The sequence below is a fragment of the Schistocerca serialis genome, chromosome 6 (genome assembly GCF_023864345.2).
Source record: "Schistocerca serialis cubense isolate TAMUIC-IGC-003099 chromosome 6, iqSchSeri2.2, whole genome shotgun sequence".
Lineage (NCBI taxonomy): Eukaryota > Metazoa > Arthropoda > Insecta > Orthoptera > Acrididae > Schistocerca > Schistocerca serialis.
The window spans coordinates 523,944,582-523,964,089 of record NC_064643.1 but is presented as its reverse complement, the minus strand read 5'-3'; the positions used below and the strand labels follow the sequence as shown (position 1 = coordinate 523,964,089).

The window sequence follows — 19,508 nt, the reverse complement described above, 5'->3', positions numbered from 1 at the left end:
TACAACTATTCATAGTATAGAGTTTCTTACTTCTAGCATATTTCATCACTAAAATTAACATGTGTAGTTCTGTCTGACAGCTTGCATCAATCGCCTCGTATTCTGAAAGAAAAATAATTAGTCAAGACTGCTATCATACGATGTGTATAGTATATTCTGGTTAATGCTTGTTAATTATGATCCATTTACTCTTCATGACAAGGTATTGCATTTTCTTTCGTTCATTCCGATGGTGAAATTTCCATTTCATAGTAAACCACTGTGGTTGTTTCATTTATTTCTTTTTCACAGTATTGCTTTCAGAAAATGATGAATAAGGATTAATATCTTGCATCTAAATCATATACTCATTAAATAAAAACTTGTTTCTAGTGATATAATTAAGCATACAGCATAGCATGACAGAAAATGTATTAGGTCAAAAACATAGTGTTCAGGTGCAAAAAATGTACACACAGTCTCATAATGCAGTAGAAAAAAATGTAGAATAGTCAAGATATTGAGATAGAAGGAAAAATGCCAAAGTCATCTGGTGTTTGTTATATCTTAAAGATTACGTAGTACATACAGACAAAACAGGAAAACAATCATACATACACAAAAAATGAAAAATGTGCACGGTCCGATGTCTAACGACAAGAAAAGCGACCTGCTAACCTTACCTTGCTGGGCACTTGCCAAGAAAAAATACGATCATTATCAGTAAGTGGTCATATAAATATCTGGAAATGGCATTACAGTGTGATAAATAATAAAAATGTTCAATCAATAAAGGGTTTAATATTGGAAATATGGTGATCGCCTTTGCTTTTCTGGTTCTCAAAGTTTCGACATGTACTACATTAGAGTGAGGAATGCTTCGTATTCTATATGGACCTACGTATATAAGCTCAAATTTACTGCATCTACTCTTTCCTCTGTTGGATAAATAATGCGTGCGTACTAATATCTTCTGTCCAGTGTGAAAGTCACGGTGTGTACAAACCTATTTCTGTTGTCGTCTCCGGCACTCTGCGGCACGTTTGATGTTGTTGAGCGCAATGTCAATTATTTCATGGTGGCGTAGTCGACGAGATTTAGGAAAGGATACTAATTCTTTAATTTTGTTAGGTGGTTCAACATTTTTTCAATATAACAGTCGGAGATAGCATAGTAGATTCATTTGGTATGGAGTTAATTACATCCTGGAATGAGAGAATGTATGTATCCCAATCAATATGTTTTTTATGGCAGTATATTCTACATAGTTTACCAATTTCTTTCATTCTTCGTTCACAAGGATTCGAAGAAGCGTGATACCTGGATATATAGATCGGAGAAATGTTTCTTGCTCGTAACATACGTGCCCATATAGCAGATCGAAATTGTGATCCATTGTCAGAAATTACTTCCAATACATGCCCTACATGAAATAAAAAATCTTTTACAAATGCATTCGAAATAGTTTTAGCAGTAGCTTTGCATAACGGAGTGAAGGTAACAAATTTCGAAGTGAGTTCAACAGCGACAAAGATGTAGCAAAAACCTCTATTAGATCTGGGAATCGGACCAAAAATGTCTACTGCGGCCATGTGTCTCAATTTAATGGGTACAATGCGATGTAACGGAGGAATATGTGAAGTCGTGTCTGATTTAGCTTTCTGGCAGATTTTACATGACGCTAAAATACGTCGAATACGTTTCTCCATGTTAGCAAAATAACAGTTCTGTCTCAGTATAAGAAATCATTTTCTGGCTCCATAATGTGCGTAACTTAAATGAGTATACCAAATTAATTTGTTAACAAGTTCGTCAGGAATGCATAATAACCAACTGTTGCTGTCAGGGTGAGAGCGGCGAAACAATGTTATTGCGTAGAGTGTAATGGTTTCTAATGGTAACGTTATTATTATCTTGCCAAAGGCGTTTAATTTCTTTCCAAACGTTGTCTTTGCACTGCTCCTGTGCTATGTCTCGTAATGACGACGAAATGAAATTTTCAAATGCAACTTGTTGGATATGCATGACGCTAAAATTTGCTTGGCAGAAGTTGATTGCAATGTCTTGCTGATTGTTGCTGAGAGAACGCGATAGTGCGTCTGCTAAAACATTTTGTGTACCGGGAATGTGAACAATTGTAAAATTAAATTCCTGTAAATAAAGTTTCCATCTGCTTAATCTGTCATGTGTAAATTTAGCGGAAAGTAGAAACTGTATAGCTCTATGGTGTGTGTAAACGGTAGTATGTCTTCCATAAAGAAAATGCTTAAATCTGGTAAATGCCCATGAAACACATAATGTCTCAAGTTCTGTAACAGAATAATTGCGTTCAGCAGGCGACAGAATGCGACTTGCAAAGGCGATGTTTTTAATTACTGTATTACCGTCTTCTTCAATTTGCTGAAAAATGTGTCCGCCTAAAGCTGTGTTAGAACTGTCGGTGGCAATGGAAAAATATCTGGTAGGATCAAGGTGTGATAAAAGTGGCGCGTTCAACAAAGCTTGTTTTAGATTGACAAATTCAGACTGTGCTTGGCTATCCCACGACCAAATAGTGTTTTTACCCATCAACTGGCATAATCTAGGTATATCGAAAGCAGAGTAATGAATAAATTTACGGAAAAAGTTAATTAATCCCAGAAAGCTGCGTAGTTGTTTCTTTGTCGTTGGAACAGTAATGTCACGTAAAGCTTTAAGTTTTTCCAGGTCAGGCGCAATGCCTTCTGCTGAAATTACATGTCCAAGAAATCTTACAGAAGTCTTGCCAAAGTGTGAATTGCTAAGATTAATTGTGAGTCCTTGTGCACGAAAAGTTTGCAACAGTTGTTAAAGAATCAGATTGTGTTCCGACCAGTTAGCTTCTACAATAAGAATGTCGTCTACATACGTTGTGATTCTGTCTTTTAATTCTGTCGGAAGTATAGTATTCAAACCGCGAATAAACGCTGCTGAAGAAATTGTTAAACCTTACGGTAATTTACAAAATTGATAAATCACCAAAACAGAGAAATGCTGGGTACTTTCTGCAGTTCGGATGGAGCTGAAATTGCCAAAATCCCGATTTCAAATGTAATGTGGAATAAACAGCAGTACCATGAAATTTCTGTAGAACTTCTTCTAGTGTCTGTGGGCGATCTGTTTCATTAATAATAATGTCGTTGGCATGGCGCGAATCAAGTACGAGGCGAAGTGAGCTATCGTTTTTCTTAACAATATGGAGCGGGTTTATGTACGGACTAACTGCCGGTTCAATAATTCCTTGGTCACGCATAGCTTGCAATTCCTTCTTAACTTGTTCACTGTGAATATACGGAATTGGATAATGTTTGGCTTTAAATGTGTCGTGCTGTTTAACTTGAAATTCATACATGAAACCGGACATAGTACCAGAGACGTTGTCAAAAACTGGAGCTTGCTGTAAAAGAATATTGCGTAGTTGAGTACGTTCGTCGTCTGTATTTGCACTGCTTTGTTTTACTTTATCAGAAATTGTCTGTATAACGTCATAGTCGGCTTCATCTGGTGTATTATAATTGTGTACGCACGTATCGATGAACAATGTCGAATGACAATCTATGTTACGCGATGTAGAAATGACCTCAGTTCGATTAATTTCCTGTTCGTCTGCAGATAAAGCGTGCTGAAATTCTAATGCCAGTTGTACATTTTCATCCTTTAACATTAAATACGAATTTTGAAAGTCAATAATTGCGTCGTGTTGTACCAGAAAATTCATACCTAAAATAACGTCTGTTGTCAATAAGGGAACAATCCAAAAATTTGAGTGAAACGTATAACCTGCAATACAAAATGATAAGTGTGTCTGTAATTTTACATCTACTCCTTTACCAGATACTGCTCCTTTTACTTTAGTTTTGCCTAATGGTAACGTAAGATAGGTGTTCTCTTTGTTGCATTCGTTGAAGGTTTCTTCATTTATAACTGACATAGGTGATCCAGAATCAATTACTGCTGAAAATGTGGATGATCTAATCTTTACTTCAATGACAGGGTGCGAAATGGTTTTTTGAATTACTGGTTTTTCATGCAAAAGTGTGTCTCGGATGTCGTCAAAAGTAATAAAATTTTCGTGAACAAGATTCTGTGTGTCAAAAGCATTGCTTACGTTGCTAGAAGATGCAACCTGTACTATATCTAGTCAAATTATTTCTTACGTGCTGTTATTTGCGGGAGGATGCTGTGGCATTTCAACTATTTGTACTGTTCTGTTATTTCTTCCTGACGTATTAGGTACGGGATGATACCGACAGTCCGGTTCATTCATGATAATCTGTTGTTGCGGATGATTCTGCTGCTGATAGGACCGACTGTTACGCTGAAAACTGTGCTCATCACTTTTTTACGTCTGTCACAATAATCATTGCTATACGGCGCGTTGCGATACGAGTTGAAATGATATGTCTTCTGTACATAGTGATTTCCCTGTTGCTGTGCTTTACTATTTGGTGGAGCTGACTCTATACGTGTAGGCGGCGAAACATTAAAGCTTGGTTGACCTTGCAGACTACATTGTTGGTTAGGTATGCTACCGGCTGGTTTTGATACTGTTGCGGAGAAAACCCTCTATTGTAGCCAAAATGTGTCTGCGATTGTTGAAAATTTTGTACATACTGATGATTAAAATTTTGTCTGTTATTAAAATTATGCTGGTATTTCTTTTTATTTCGCGAGTGTCTACTGAAAACTCACTTTCGGTAAAACTTGCCTTATCTGGTTTTCTTTACACGTTTCTAATCCTAGATAGATCGATAGTTGAAGAGTTGTTTTGATAGATATAAAGGATAGTAAAAGAGAAGGCAGCAGTGCTGAAAACTAAAGGTGAAATAGCAGTACTACGGCTCGGGGCCCTGTGCACGCTACGGCACGTATTCATCGAAGTGCAATGAATCCCCTGAAGTCACTTATACGCTGCAAATAAATTTTAGTTTCTGCATTACAGGCAATGCCGGTGAAAATTCAAAAGTAAATCGTTGTATCCCGTCCAAAGAGTGTATCTGTGTTCTGTCATTATTAAGTACCTTAGATTTTTTCACGGATAAAAATTGCTTATAATCAACGTCTCTGAATGTGTGAACTGGTTCAGGATTGTATGATAATCTGTTTATCTGTGACTGTTCGGAATCTGTCACGTACACTCTGTAAATTACCTAAATTACTCTGGCTGTGTGAATGTGACAAATGTTCACAATGTGGCGTATGCTGTGACGTGTTAGAGGCTGAAACAGTTTTCAATTCTGTCACTTTAAAACGTTCGTCAATTTGGCTGTTCTGTTGTTCACATTTCTTATCGACTTTCGCTTCCAGAGTGCGTGAAAGTTCTGCTGACATTAATTTAAACTCGTCGCGTAACTGTGTTGCATTTTCAGGACATTGTTTAGCGACTGCACTAATTTCATCTCTAAGTAATTTTGTTGTGGCTGCATGTGTATTACTTAATTCCTGTGCAACAGATATAATTTCTTCACTACTATTCCTAGCACAAGCCTTAATTTCCTCACGTAATTGTTCTTTAGTATCATGACATTGCACGGCAACGGCTGCAATCTGTTCACTAAGTTGTTTGAAATTGTTGTCTTGTTTGTCATTAAATTGTTTGAAACTGTTGTTTAGTTTTTCATTCCATTGTTTGAGATTTTCATTACGTTGTCTGTACGATTCATTAAGTTTGTCCAGTTTTTCATTAAGTTGTTTGTACGATTCATTAAGTCGTTTGAAATTGTCGTCTTGTTCTTTCTTCGACTGTTTGAGATTTTCATTAAATTGTAGCAATACTGCCATAATTTGATCCACGCCAAAATTAGCGAATCTATTTTCTATTCTGTGTGTTGGTGTATCTGCATGTGACACGTTTTGAATAACCATTTGGTCATTGTCTGATTCAGGAAAAGGTTTGCAAATCAGATGTGCTCTGTAGGTCACTACATTGGAATCAAATAAATCTGACGCGTTTTGTGTATATTGTTCATCTTCGTTAGAAACATTTGTCTGTTCACTGTGTAAATTTTGCAAATCAGGTGTGTTAAACTGGGCAGCGTTCATTGTAACGGAACGTGCCGCGTCATCAGTTGTCGTTAAATTAACAGAGGACACAGTTGAATTTGTTTGCTCATCATTAGCATTAAAATCATTACTAGTGATCGGCACGCACTGGTTATCTGTAATTAGAGGATTATCACTATTACACTGACTGTCGCTAGTATGATCGGTCAAATTATTCGAGTCAGCTCTTTCACTCATTGCCCATCGCGATGTACTGTTAGCAATTTTTGGCGGCATTATCCTAAATCAAAGTTAAACACAAAATGAAACAAAGACAAAGCAAACTTGGAACAAATACAATAACAATAAAGAGCAATAAATTGCCGATGATCTGTGAAAGAAAGAGTGACAAGTTAGTAAATGCGTCGCGCCAGATGTAAACTACATTTAATATTAGGTAAATAAGAGCAGATATATAACTGACTACTTCTCAGAAATTCACAAAAATACGATCCTGGCCGGTTGTCGACAAGTGTAGCCTTCCCACAATATTCATTCATAAACCTCCCAACAGTAAAAAATACAATTAGTTACATTATTGACATTTAGCGTCACCTCCCAACAGAAAACTTCCGTAGCCTACCAATAATACAATGTGACCAATCTCTCAATAAAAAATTGTCGCTCACTTATAACCTTTCAATAATGACTGTCAATTTAAACTGGTAAATTTAGAACGTAAGCAGTGCTGCGTCATGGCCCTGAAAATTCATTCTGAAGAAATTGAAAAATCTTACCTCAATTAGGTCGCCGGATAATGCATATATATCTGCTCCTATAACAAATTATTCTGGCACAGCCCTGTGCAATGCTGTCATTTATAAAAGGAAACAACTGATTTTTCTTTTCAATAATCGGGATGACCAAGGATTGGAGAAATTAGTAAATTCTTTAAATTGAAATGAATGATCGTCAAAAGTTACTTTTTATGAGAAAGATTATTATTAAGAGATTTTTTTTAAACATTTACATGGGACTTGAGATAACAATACTACATATGCGTGAGGCTGCTTTTACCTTATATTATACCGCTCAGGCGCCGGCCGGAGTGGCCGTGCGGTTCTAGGCGCTACAGTCTGGAGCCGAGCGACCGCTACGGTCGCAGGTTCGAATCCTGCCTCGGGCATGGATGTGTGTGATGTCCTTAGGTTAGTTAGGTCTAATTAGTTCTAAGTTCTAGGCGACTGGTGACCTCCGAAGTTAAGTCGAATAGTGCTCAGAGCCATTTGAACCATCTGAAACGCACAGGCACCGCCATCGCTCCCACGACCGGTCCAGCCAACTCCACACACACGACTGCTCGCTAGCAACAACTTACTGCTACTAACACACAGTTCCTACTGTCGTCAACACTGCTCTTTGGTCTCAGATTCTCTTATAGCTTACATATCGCAGGCAGCGCGTGAGCAATCCATCGAAATTACATCTGCTCGAGTGCGCTAGCAACAAATTCCTTAATCATGGACCTATTACAACATGTCCGTTCACTGTATTCAAATTTGCGTCTATATCGTGATGTAACGTCCGTTTGCAACACCGAGGTGTTCAATAAATGGTCGAAAGGGCTCTGAGCACTATGGGACTTAACTTCTGGGGTCATCAGACCCCCTAGAATTTAGAACTGCTCAAACGTAACTAACCAAAGGACATTATAAACATCCATGCCCGAGGCAGGATCCGATCCTGCGACCGTAGCGGTCGCCCGGTTCCAGACTGTAGCGCCTAGAACTGCTCGGACAACCAAGCCGACCAGCGATGTTTAACGAAGGAGCCTCCAGACGTATGTATCTCCTATTTGTTCTACAGGTTTTGACTGCTGAATTCCCTTGTTGTAACATAGTTCACACCCTTTATTGTTTTCATTTGTGTGAGAGACCTATGCGGCATCTCGTCTCCAAAAAATGGTTCAACATCTCTAAATTATCTTTTCCGCTCGAAACCAGTGTTGGAATACATAAATGTTGGTAACAGTAAATGGTTACTGTTCCCTAGAATCTGTCAGCTTAGTTTCTGATTCACTTACTCATGACATTTTAACTAAGCCGATTCCTAAAACAGCTTCATTCGTTGAACGTTAGCTTTGTCGACAGAGACGTCAGACGGAAAAGCATCGATGATGCTTTATGAAAGGGTACGTTGTGCTGATACAGTTATCATCTCCGGACTGTTCTTGCATTGTACGCAGTACACTGAGCTGTAAAAAGTGTTCATATCTTTCCGCATTTAGAGTTTCCTTAAACGCAAAAATGGGACGACACCACAAATATGAAAAACAACCTCGTACCATAACACTGCCCCTCTGTACACTGTTGGCACTGCGGATGATAGCAGGTAACGTTCTTCAGGCATTTTCTCTTTCTCTTTCTCCTATTTCTTCTCCTTCTTCTTCTTCTCCTTCTACTTCTCCATTTCCTTCTCCTTCTCCTTCTTCTTCTCCTTTTCCTTCTCTTTCTTCTCTTCCTACTCATCCTCTCTTCCTCTTTCTCTTCTTCGACGCCTTCGTCGTCTTCCTCTTCCAACTTCTGCTCCTCCTCCTTCTCTTCGTCCTCCTCTTCCTCCCCATCTTCCTCCTTCCCCTTGTTCTCCTTCTCTCAATGTACAGCTCAAAATTAATGTGATGGAGTGTCGGGATGGCTTGCAGTGTATAAGTTTAAATTTTTCTTTATTTCATGAATCATTGAAAAACATGTAGAGAAATTGTAATGCAGAGATTAGTTTACGCATTCTAAGATGCTAAAGGCATGTATATATATTTTATCTTTTAAAATAAAAACGGCTGTGTACTTCTTCTGTCACGCCAGTCCCCTAGAACTTAGAACTACTTAAACCTAACTAACCTAAGGACACACCCATGCCCGAGGCAGGATTCGAACCTGCGACGGTAGCAGCATCGCGGTTCCGGACTGAAACGCCTAGAACCGCTCGGCCACAGCGGCCGGGTCTCGCCTGCACTCTCTGTTCATCACATCTACTCGTGGTAGTAATATGTTCTTACAACATGACTCACGTTCTACAACCGATGTGCAGTATCATAATTGGCAGTAATACAGAAGGAGAAGAGACACATCAATGACCGGACGGAAAGTTCATAATCTGATGAAAAAAGGGGGCAAGAGGGAGACTGAAACACACATTCTTGATTTTGCAGTCCAACGCCGTGACCACACAGCCACGAGGGCGTGGTTCTTGCACGGTGTTCGATGTTTCACATGTTGAGCGTGGATCGTTCTGTGTTCCTATTTTGCTTTGCTCACTGTTCACTACACCTTATTCCTGTTTTCATGCTCGATCTGTGTTCAGTTTTTGAGGCGCCGTCCACTGGGCCAATTTAATACTAAATCTGAGGAGAGTGCGATGCGGAGTGTCCCTTGCGAGTAGTAAGCGATCGTGTCATCACGCACGTGCTCTGTTCACAGCCCAGTTCGGCCTTATGGTGCCGTACATGTGACGATGACCAGCACAAAAGGCCGAAACAGGTCTTCCTTCTTAAATAAACGACTATTTGCGATGTTGACTGTTTTATTAAGTGGGAAAATGTCTCTCACCGAAGCAGCTCAAGACTTAGCTACGGTTAGCTTGCGGAAGCTGTCACTAGACGTCACTACACTCACTTGCGTCTGGACGGAAAGCGCCTAACTTTTCATGATGGGACTCATTCTTCGCTGCGTTTCATTACGCCCGTCACCCATCAGCAAAATTCCATTATCCATCATTTTGATTTGCAGCTCCTTGTATTGGCCGTTTTTGCAGTTAAAATTGTTGGATGTGAGGTCCACCAGTTATGCAAAACACAGTTTTTCTCAGTACCCAAACATGTTTCGGCACCCCTGTGCCATCATCAGAGGGTTTTCGTTTTTATTTATTCTGCAATGTGAACATTTTTGTTAAATGATTATAAAATTATGTGAACTTTTAGTTCGAGCAACAGATCGTTTCTTTTTGTAAATACCTTTAGATTTGGTGTGCATGAATTTTCTGGATCACTTGTGTGTTAATTACTACAGGTAGCTCGTCATCTGCAACCAAATGATGAGACTTTCTTTCCTTTTTTTTGTACAAACTTCAAATTTAGGCGCCGAACTCTCTGGTGAACAAATGAACACTGACTGGGCTGGGACACATAACAAATCACAATCACACTGTGTTCTGGTGAAGTGAGAAGTGTTTAACTACGTTATTTGCGAATAATACTTGTTATAGTTACGTGTACATCACAACACCTCAGCATTATGCAGAGAATGGAAGTACTTGCCACAAGAAAACGTAAGTAAAAACGAATATAGGCACGAAAACATCGCTAAAAACATAATTACATTCTAGAAGATAGGTTAACTCCCAGAAAAAAAATCTCAGCAACATCATTTGGTTGCAGATGACGAGCTACCTGTAGTAATTAACACATAAGTGACCCAGAAAATACATGCACACCAAACCTAAAGGTATTTACAAAAATAAACGATCTGTTGTTCGAACTAAAAATTCACATAATTTTATTATCATTTAACAAAAATGTTCACATTGAAGAATAAATAAAAACAACACCCACTGATGATGGCACAGTGGTGCTGAAACATGTTTGGGTACTGAGAAAAACGGCGTTTTCCATAACTGTCGGACCTCACATCCAACAAAACTCCATTATATGCTACCCTTCTGGTTGTTGCAGTTTTAAGGCACAGTAGTGTAGTCTGGCAAATACGCGAGCAGTCTGTGCGTTGTGTTTCTGCCGCCGCCGGCGAGTAATGCGGGTGTGTGTCGATTTGTTACAGCTCGCTGGTGCTGCGCATGCTGTCCTCCGGGCTGGTGGAGCTGTGGCAGAGCAGAGCGACGGCGCATGCGCTGAGGGGCACCGAGACGACGACGGCGGCGCCGCGGCCTCAGACGCTGCTGGGCCTGCAGAGCGCCTTCCTGCTGGCTGCCGCCGGGCTCAGCGCCGCTGGCGCCGTCTTTGCCGCGGAGCTGCTGCTGGCCGCGTGGCGCCGCCGCAGACGACAAGCTGAGGGCCGCGGCCAAGGACCACCGAGCCGACGCACCACAGCTCCACGTCAATGACTCGTTTCTGCCACAACATATATTTCGTGGTGAACAGTCTGATGCTACTTTGTTTAAAGACGAATTATTCGTTGTTACCCAGCTTGTAAAACTAACTGACGGTAATTACAATCTAAGATAATAAGTAATACTATTATACGCGTCAAATTCTGATCAACCTATCAGAGCATTTAAAACTGAACCGTAGGTTTACTTTCAAAATCTTTTCTTAAAGAATTTACTTTATTTACTAGCGATTCATCAAGAACGTTAACACATTTAATCACACTATGTGACCGTGGAAGCAGTTGCCAGTGGGTAACTGATGAAAACAAATTTCTTTCAACAAATGGAAAATTTATACCTAAAAACCCTTGCCTTTAAAAAAAAAAAAAAAAGACAGACACTAACTACCTAACAAATGTGGACGGGTGACAGACGAGCAAGCTGGGGACGAGAGACTGACCAAGAAAACAAGTAGAATTTAACAAGTAAATTGAACAACATACCACGAATCACTTAACTTCTAATAAACTGCGATGTCTAGCGAAGACCTGGCGGAGCACCCCCAACGCTTTCCCGAACGGTCCGCTGCCTGCCGCTTCAACGGACGCAGGAAGGCGCGCCGATCTCCCGTCTCACGGCGTCGCCGCTCGCACCGGCCAGACCGATGTCTAGTGCCGACCGCGAAGCCACTACCCCTTTCTATACGGCGCGGCCCACTGGACTCACGTGGGGACCTCACATGCGGCGACTCTCAAGGCGGACAAATCATCTTGTGTTTCAGTGCGCGACCGACCAACCGATCGATCCAACCGCCAATGACCATTGCCTGAACAAACTCGAGCAGACTGGTGCCCTAACGCGCAGACTCATATGCAGGAACTAAGCCCCCGTCTGGGCGACCACTCGCTGAGTTCTGTTACTGGCAGAGTGGCAAGGCTCTCATTTTATGGCTTTAAAGTTTGATCCAAACGACAGACATACTAGCACTCCGACGACAGACTAACTGCCGCACAAATGCGAACGGGAGACAGACCAGCAACTGGTGACGCGAGGCTGACCCAGCCTCACGCCGACCAACCAACCGCTCGATCCAACCACTAATGACCATTGCCTGAACTCGAGCAGAATGGCGGCCTAACACATACTAGCACTGCAGACGACAGACACTGACAGCCCCACACTGATGCGGCTGACTAACTGACCAGACTCGCCGAGACCGACATACTCATAGCGCCCCTTAAATGCACGTGAACAGGCTACCTTCCCCCTTTCCCACCAGAGGGAGACACCCAAGCTGCGATTGCCACAGCGGCGCCACCGCAAGATACGGAGGGCGACTGCTTCACGCAACGCGCTGCGGCGCGCTCTTCAAAACAGCAAATTTTACCACGGCTCAAAAACTATTCGCTTTTGTTTGACATGTGACACAAATAAAATATGAGATTTTGATGCGCCAGTTGCATGTGTGCACTACTTAGCCACGATTTTATTGCACTTGGCCTCTAACGGAAACATACGGTGACATTACAGTGAAGACCAGGAAAACGTATCGCACTGTCAGTGTATTCAGATGAAACCCGATTACTCGCTGACTCATTATAAGCGGCCCGAATCTCCCTCAGTCCCATGTACTATAACATTGTGGTCGATTAACAAAAATGTTTCAAATGGCTCTGAGCACTATGGGACTTAACGTCTGAGGTCATCAGTCCCCTAAGAACTTAGAACTCTTAACCTAATTGACCTAAGGACATCACACACATCCATGCCCGAGGCAGGATTCGAACCTGCGACAGTAGCTGTCGCGCGGTTCCAGACTGAAGCGCCTAGAGCCGCTCGGTCACAAAAGCCGGCGGTCGATTAACAAGTGCATAACACACTAACGGAAACAGGTGTTATGCCATGAACAGATTGACCGAAACCAAATTGATACGTCAGGCTTTATATTCCTGCTGGGCGACTGAATTTAATCTTTATGCGAACTTATTTCCAGCATTTCAGAACAGAAAAAAGGCCGTTCTTACATGTAGATCTACATCAGTAGTCCACAAGTCACCATACAAAGTGTGGTGGAGGCTATTCGTAGAACCCCCTAATCGATACCCGCTTCCCTACTCAACTACCGAATGGCACGTGGCATGAATGACTGTCTGTAAGCCTCTTTATTAGTTCCAATTTTTGGAATTTTTTCATTGGTGTCATTTCGCGGGATGTATGTGGGAGAAAGTAATATGTTGTACAACTCTACCCGGAAAGTGCTCTCTCGAAATTCCAGTAGCACACCTCTCCGTGACGCGCAATGCCTCTCTTGTAGCGTCTACAAATGGAGTTGGTTCAGCATCTCTGTAACTCTCTCGTGCAGTTGAACCATCGCACCATTCTTGGTTGGACCTCCTCTGTCTCTTCTGTCAGTCCTACCTGGCAAGCGTTCGTAATTTATGAACAACAATCAAGAATCGGTTGAACAAGCGCCTTGCAATACACTTCTTTCCTCGTTGACTTACATTTCTTTAACATTCTATTACGAATCTGTCAGGCGTCAGGTTTTCCCATTGTTTGTTTTCTGTGGTCATTCCACTGAAGATCGCTCTGCATTGCCACTCCTAGATATGTTCCGGTGGATATTGTTTCCAGCCATTTGTCATCGATATTGTAGTTGTACAGTAGTTGATCTCTTTTCCTATGTACGTGAAACGTGTTGCATTTATTTACACCCTGATTCAACTGCCAAAATCTGAATATTCATCAATTTTCCTCAAATCACTTTGCAAATCAATACTGTCTTGAGGCGTTGTTAGTTTGTTATAGACAGCCGCACCATATACGAACAGCCTAAAAGATCTTCTGACGCTTTCTGCTACATCATGTTTAGTCATTGTAAATAGTAACGGTTCAATCGTACTTCCTTAGGACACTCCGTCATTTACCTCCACATCAGTAGGTTTTGTTTCTTTAAGAGCGACGAGTTGAGTTCTGTCTTCAAGGATGTCACGAATCCAGTCGGAATAATGGTTTGATACTCGGTAAGCTCCTTTTTTTTTTTTTTTTTTTTTTTTTTCCACTAGCCAGACGTTCTGGACGGTGGAAACCCCTCCCTGAAGTCAATATGGAGTACTGTGAGCATCTGTCCCACATTAGGTTTGTCTAACTTTAGCGGTATTTGCAGACGGAGACCCCAACAAAGCTCTCCCACCTTATTGCCGTCAGTCGGCCTTCAAGGAAGGCTGAATCAGTGGCATCAAAGACGTGAGAAAATCATGCCAGAGAATCTTACAGACACGTGTCTGTCGTGTGATGCTGAGTAGTGATGCGAGGAGCAGACAGACATCCTTGTCATAGGACTGCACCACGAAGGGATAATAGGATTATTCAAAAGGCTCAGCTCAATAAACGGATGACAACTGCTGAAATCCCAGAACAGGTTACAGTCAGGTCAGTACGAATCGTCGCGAACAGGTTAATGGTAGCAGGATTGAGATCTCAAGTTCCCATACGTCATTTATTGCTGGCACCACACCACAGTGTGTGGAGAGAGAGTTACCTGGCACATTAGGTGACATTTTGTGAAATTGCGTGATGGATTTTCTTATGTTTATGGCGTCCAGTTCGACGTCAACGTCTCCGTAGGCAACGTAGTGAATGGTCACACGTAGCTGTAGTTGTTGTGACACATGTCTTTCCAACTCTTGGAAACACTACTGGATATGGCGACAAAACTGATTCGGTAAGTGTTCAACGGAAGCTGAATACGCGCCAATATGTGTCAAGAATGGTAAGCCTATCATGACCAGTGTTCCAAATAGCATATTCCATCGAGATAATGATAGGTCATCATACAAATGCCTTGAGGCATGTACGAACCCCTAACTTGCCTGCCTTGCCTCATGATATCTCACCGATAGAGCATGTGTGAGATACGACGGAAGTGCATATACTTCGATAACAGTCACCAGCTAGAAAACTACATGAACATTACCGCCAGAGTTTCTCCGACGAGGCTTGTGAGAACTGTACAATTACGTGCTCCTTTGGAAGTCAGATATGGAAGCTGGAGATATCTGGAGAGACTGAAGAAGGGTTCTGTGGCCATTCTTTCCACCAACCTGTCGTCTTCTGAAGTTGTGTCCGCAGCGCAGAACACAGCTCCTCGGTCGTGGGATCTTCTTCGACGGAGGCTGCTACGCTGTCAATTCGAAACTGTGATGCTGGATGCCACTTGCCCAGGTTAGTCTCTTGATCTACAGAGGGCAAGATCTGTAGTACTGACTATGATGGTAGGCGACACTTCTCATTAATTTATCCTGTTTGGTTGTTATTCAAATATTGACACATTTACACTCTTTTACAACACTCGGCATAGCTTTCTTAATTGGAAGGTAACTTATCCATCCAACTTCCGAAATATGATACTCATGTCCGGCTCTCCTGTACACACTAGACACGGTGAGTATTACATATTCACAGCTAAGTTACGCCCGATATAGAGTACAACATGTCCGGCTCTGAAGAACGCCCGAAACGGAGTGACTATTACATATTCACATCTTTGTGTTGCCCTTCACAACGCCCGAAACATACGTTTCCGATCCTCCAGAACACTCGAAACAGAGTGACTAGCGCAGCCGAAGTGCTTCGTCTCCCAGGAGCGCCAAAGCGACTGTAAGGTGTCCGAAGCACTTCGGTTGCAATATCGTACTCTTATGTTTCTCAGAACTAGTGAAATTAATAAACATACCATGAGAGATTGTAATACTACAATCTGGGTTAAAAGCAATGAAAAGTATATAAATATTTGACAAGAGAAGTTAGGCATCTTAGCGCCTAAATCCCGAACGTGCCGACCAATCAGGAGCAAGTTCGCTACAATTGACGGACTCTCCCACGGGACTGGTACATACTGTACCATCTGTCGCTAGTACGGTACACCATTTCCGTACAATATGGTATTTCACACGTATCAAGCTGCAACAAGGAGAGCTTCTAGCGAAAGAAAATACTGGCGCTCACAGTCACGAATATCACAACTGCACCACAGAAGTACCAGACTAGATCAATGGTAGATACTTATCCTGTCATAAGCTGTGTATATGTGTATGAAATATATGAAATTCCCTGAAATTAAATGACTGGTCAGTGGGGAAGTCGTCCAGAATTTCAAAAGTCACAAATTATTCATTATATGCTGGTTCATCATTATTGATTCGTTTCCCTTTAACACATGTAATTCATTCTACAAATTTACTCAATATCTATCTGTGAGAGTATCAAGTCAAAACAACTAATATCTTTTCAGCTTAAATTAAAATCTGAAACAATAAAATGATTATTATTTTAATGACCAGGGATCTGTGCGAAACTTCTGTATTTTTAGTTTTAAATAATAACAGTATTCGGAATAAGTGTAACCGTCGGGAAAAGGGTAGTTGTGGGAATGAAGAAAAAACATCTTTAAAAATGAACGGAACAACGTGAAATAATGAATTGCGTTTTATGATCAAAATCTCTTGATTATAGTACCTTTCTGAATATCTCAAAGTTTCACAAATCAACTATAAGCACAATTCCACTACTGAAAGAAAGGGGGGTTACACCCGATTGGTCACCATGCCCAAAGTATACCAGTTGGCACAGAATTGTTGACACGAAAGATGACTGATTTCTTTGATTACCTGCAGTGCAATAAAAGTTTAGCAGAGGCAAGTTTATTCAAGTTATATTTATAACAAAAAATGTCTGAGACTGAACGAAGCAGTTTTAGTAGAGGACAAGAAAGTGAAGCTGATGAGACAACTCATGAACGGGCTCTGAATTATATCCTAGTGAAGATGAAGAGCCAGGTACAGGTAACACTCGGTTTTGTCTCTTTGGCAAAGGAAATAATTTCACGTGGTCATCACAGTCTACAGCCCGCAATGTGAGAACACTGGCGCATAATTTGGTCAGGAAACTTCCAAGCTTGCGAAGCACTGCAAGGAATACTGACAATGATGCAAATGAAACCGAATTCTGGTCCTGTCTTTTCCCTGACAGTATGATGACTGAACCTATAAAACACGCTAACGAAGAAGTTTATTTTGCAAACGGAGAACAGCAGAAAAGTAGCTCATGAAGGAGACATGGCTGAAGTGAGAGCGTTTCTAGGTCTGGTGTATTTTGGTGGTGCATTCAGATCCTGACACGAAGGTCTGAATCCCCTCTTTGTCTGCGATGGAAATTGTGGCTGTATATTTAGATACTCGATGACTCTGAAGCGCCTCGTGTTTTATTCACCTATCTTAGATTTGACAATGTGCATGGCCGTGATGGGAAAAAGGGAGGTCCTCTTGCTGCTGTTCCATATATTCAATAAACTAGCGGAAAACAACTAGGCTTCATACGTTCCAGACACAGACAAATGCAATGACGATATGTTGGTTGGGGTCTGGGGAAGATACTGTTTGAGAATGAGAATGAGTATGTTGAGCAAACCCACAAAATATGGACCAAAATTAATAATCATGGCCAATGTGAAAACTGGCTATTTCTGTAGTAATTATGTCTACATAGGAAAAGATACTGATGGACAAGGATTGAGTGTTCATCTGCTGAAAACACCAAAACCAAGTAAAGGGTTATAAGACCTATCGAAAAGTCAAATAGAAACATTACAGCGACCTGACATACTTTGGCACCATGAGAAAGGACAAATGAAAAATATCTATCCTCAGTTTCTTCCTCAGAGATCAGAAGAAGTAAATTCAACACTGTACGAATTTACCAAAAAAATGACTTCGATATGTCATGTTCCTAAAAAAGAACATTGTTCTGATTTCGAGCGAGCCCTCTTCACAAGGTATTTATCCTCACTTAGGCAAATCTGAAATTATAACCATTTATAATTCCGCAAAAGGTGCTGTCAATAGTCTTGATGTGAAACGTGCAAACTATTCTGTCAGTAGACCTCGTCGATAGCCAATTGTTCTCTACTGCGCCATTGTAAATATTGCTGGGGTCATATACAATATGTACAACAACCAACAGGGAGTAATAAGAGTGGACGACCAAAAACGAATTGCTCGGATTAAAAAGGGTGTAAGACAGGGATGTAGTCTTTCACCCCTATTGTTCTATCTATATAAAAAAGAAGCAATGATGGATTTAAAAGAGAGGTTCAGCGATAGAGTTAAAAATTCAAGATGAAAGGATATCAATGATACGATTCGCTGATGATATTGCTATCCTGAATGAAAGTGAAGAAGAATTACATGATCTGCTGAATGAAATGAACAGTCTAATGAGTACAGGATATTGATTGAGGGTAAATCGAAGAAAGACGAAAGTAATGAAAAGTAGTAGAAATGACAATAGCGAGAAACTTAAAATCAGGATTGATGATCACGAAGTATATGAAGCTAAGGAATTCTACTACCCAGGCAGAAAAATAACCAATGGCGGACATAGCAAAGAGGACATCAAAAGCAGACTAGCACTGGCAAAAAGGGCATTAGTGACCAAGAGAAGTCTACTAGTATCAAACATACGCCTTCATTTGAGGAAGAGTTTCTGCCGATGTACGTTTGGAGCACAGCGTTGTGTGGTGGTGATTCGTGGACTTTGGGAAAACCGGAAAAGAAAAGAATCGAAGCATTTCGTATGTGGTGCTACAGGATAATGCTGAAAATTAGGTGATTTTAGAGTTCTAGAGGATAATCCTGAATTACGAGAAACATCGTCCATCCGATAGTGGAGATGGGGCCAGAGGGATAAATATACCGTTCCACAAATTAAGCCGTAGCTACTCACTGATACTGAAACTGTTGATATCGATGTAAAAAACGTAACTTCTGTGATGAAAGCCTGAATTGTTTTCGTGAAATAAAGCAGTCTGTGATTTTTCAGGCCACAACTTCATCACTGCAAGGGGCGTCTACCACGATCTAGGTGCTGAATCGGAGAGGAAAGGAACATGTGGAAAACTCTGACGAGGAGAAGGCACGGGATGTTAGGACATCTGTTAAGACATCAGGAAACGACTTCCATGGCACTGGATGAAGCTATAGAAGGCAGAAAGTGTAGAGGGAGACAGAGACTGGAATACATTCAGCAAATAATTGAGGACGTAGCTTGCAAGAGCTACTCTGAGATGAAGAGGTTGGCACAGGAGAGGATTTCGTGAAAGGTGGCATCCAGCCACACAGAAGACAGGTGACTCAAAAGGAAACAATAGCAGAATATATAGCTACAAAAGCGATACGTAGGACGCAATCATGTTCCATTTACGTAAGTTGGGAGGCGATGGTTAACTATGGCGCCGTAAGTTCAGATTAAGCAGCCGCTGTTACAGCGTTCGACAGTCACGAAGCTCACTCATCAGATGGGACACCTCCGCCCCGTGATAATTTTTCCGTGGAGAACTTGAAAGAATCGTAAGGATGACCTATCAATGCTGAACT

General features: G+C 41.2%; 1 protein-coding gene across 1 annotated transcript in view; it reads left to right on the top strand.

The window, feature by feature from the left end:
- Positions 1–11,091, top strand: part of LOC126484962 (uncharacterized) — a 92,322-nt gene extending 81,231 nt beyond the window's left edge. The window contains exons 5-6 of the mRNA XM_050108563.1: positions 10,809–10,875; positions 10,921–11,091. Coding sequence (XP_049964520.1) covers positions 10,809–10,875; positions 10,921–11,091 — 238 coding nt within the window. The remainder of the gene's footprint in view (positions 1–10,808; positions 10,876–10,920) is intronic.
- The last annotated feature ends 8,417 nt before the right edge of the window (positions 11,092–19,508 follow it).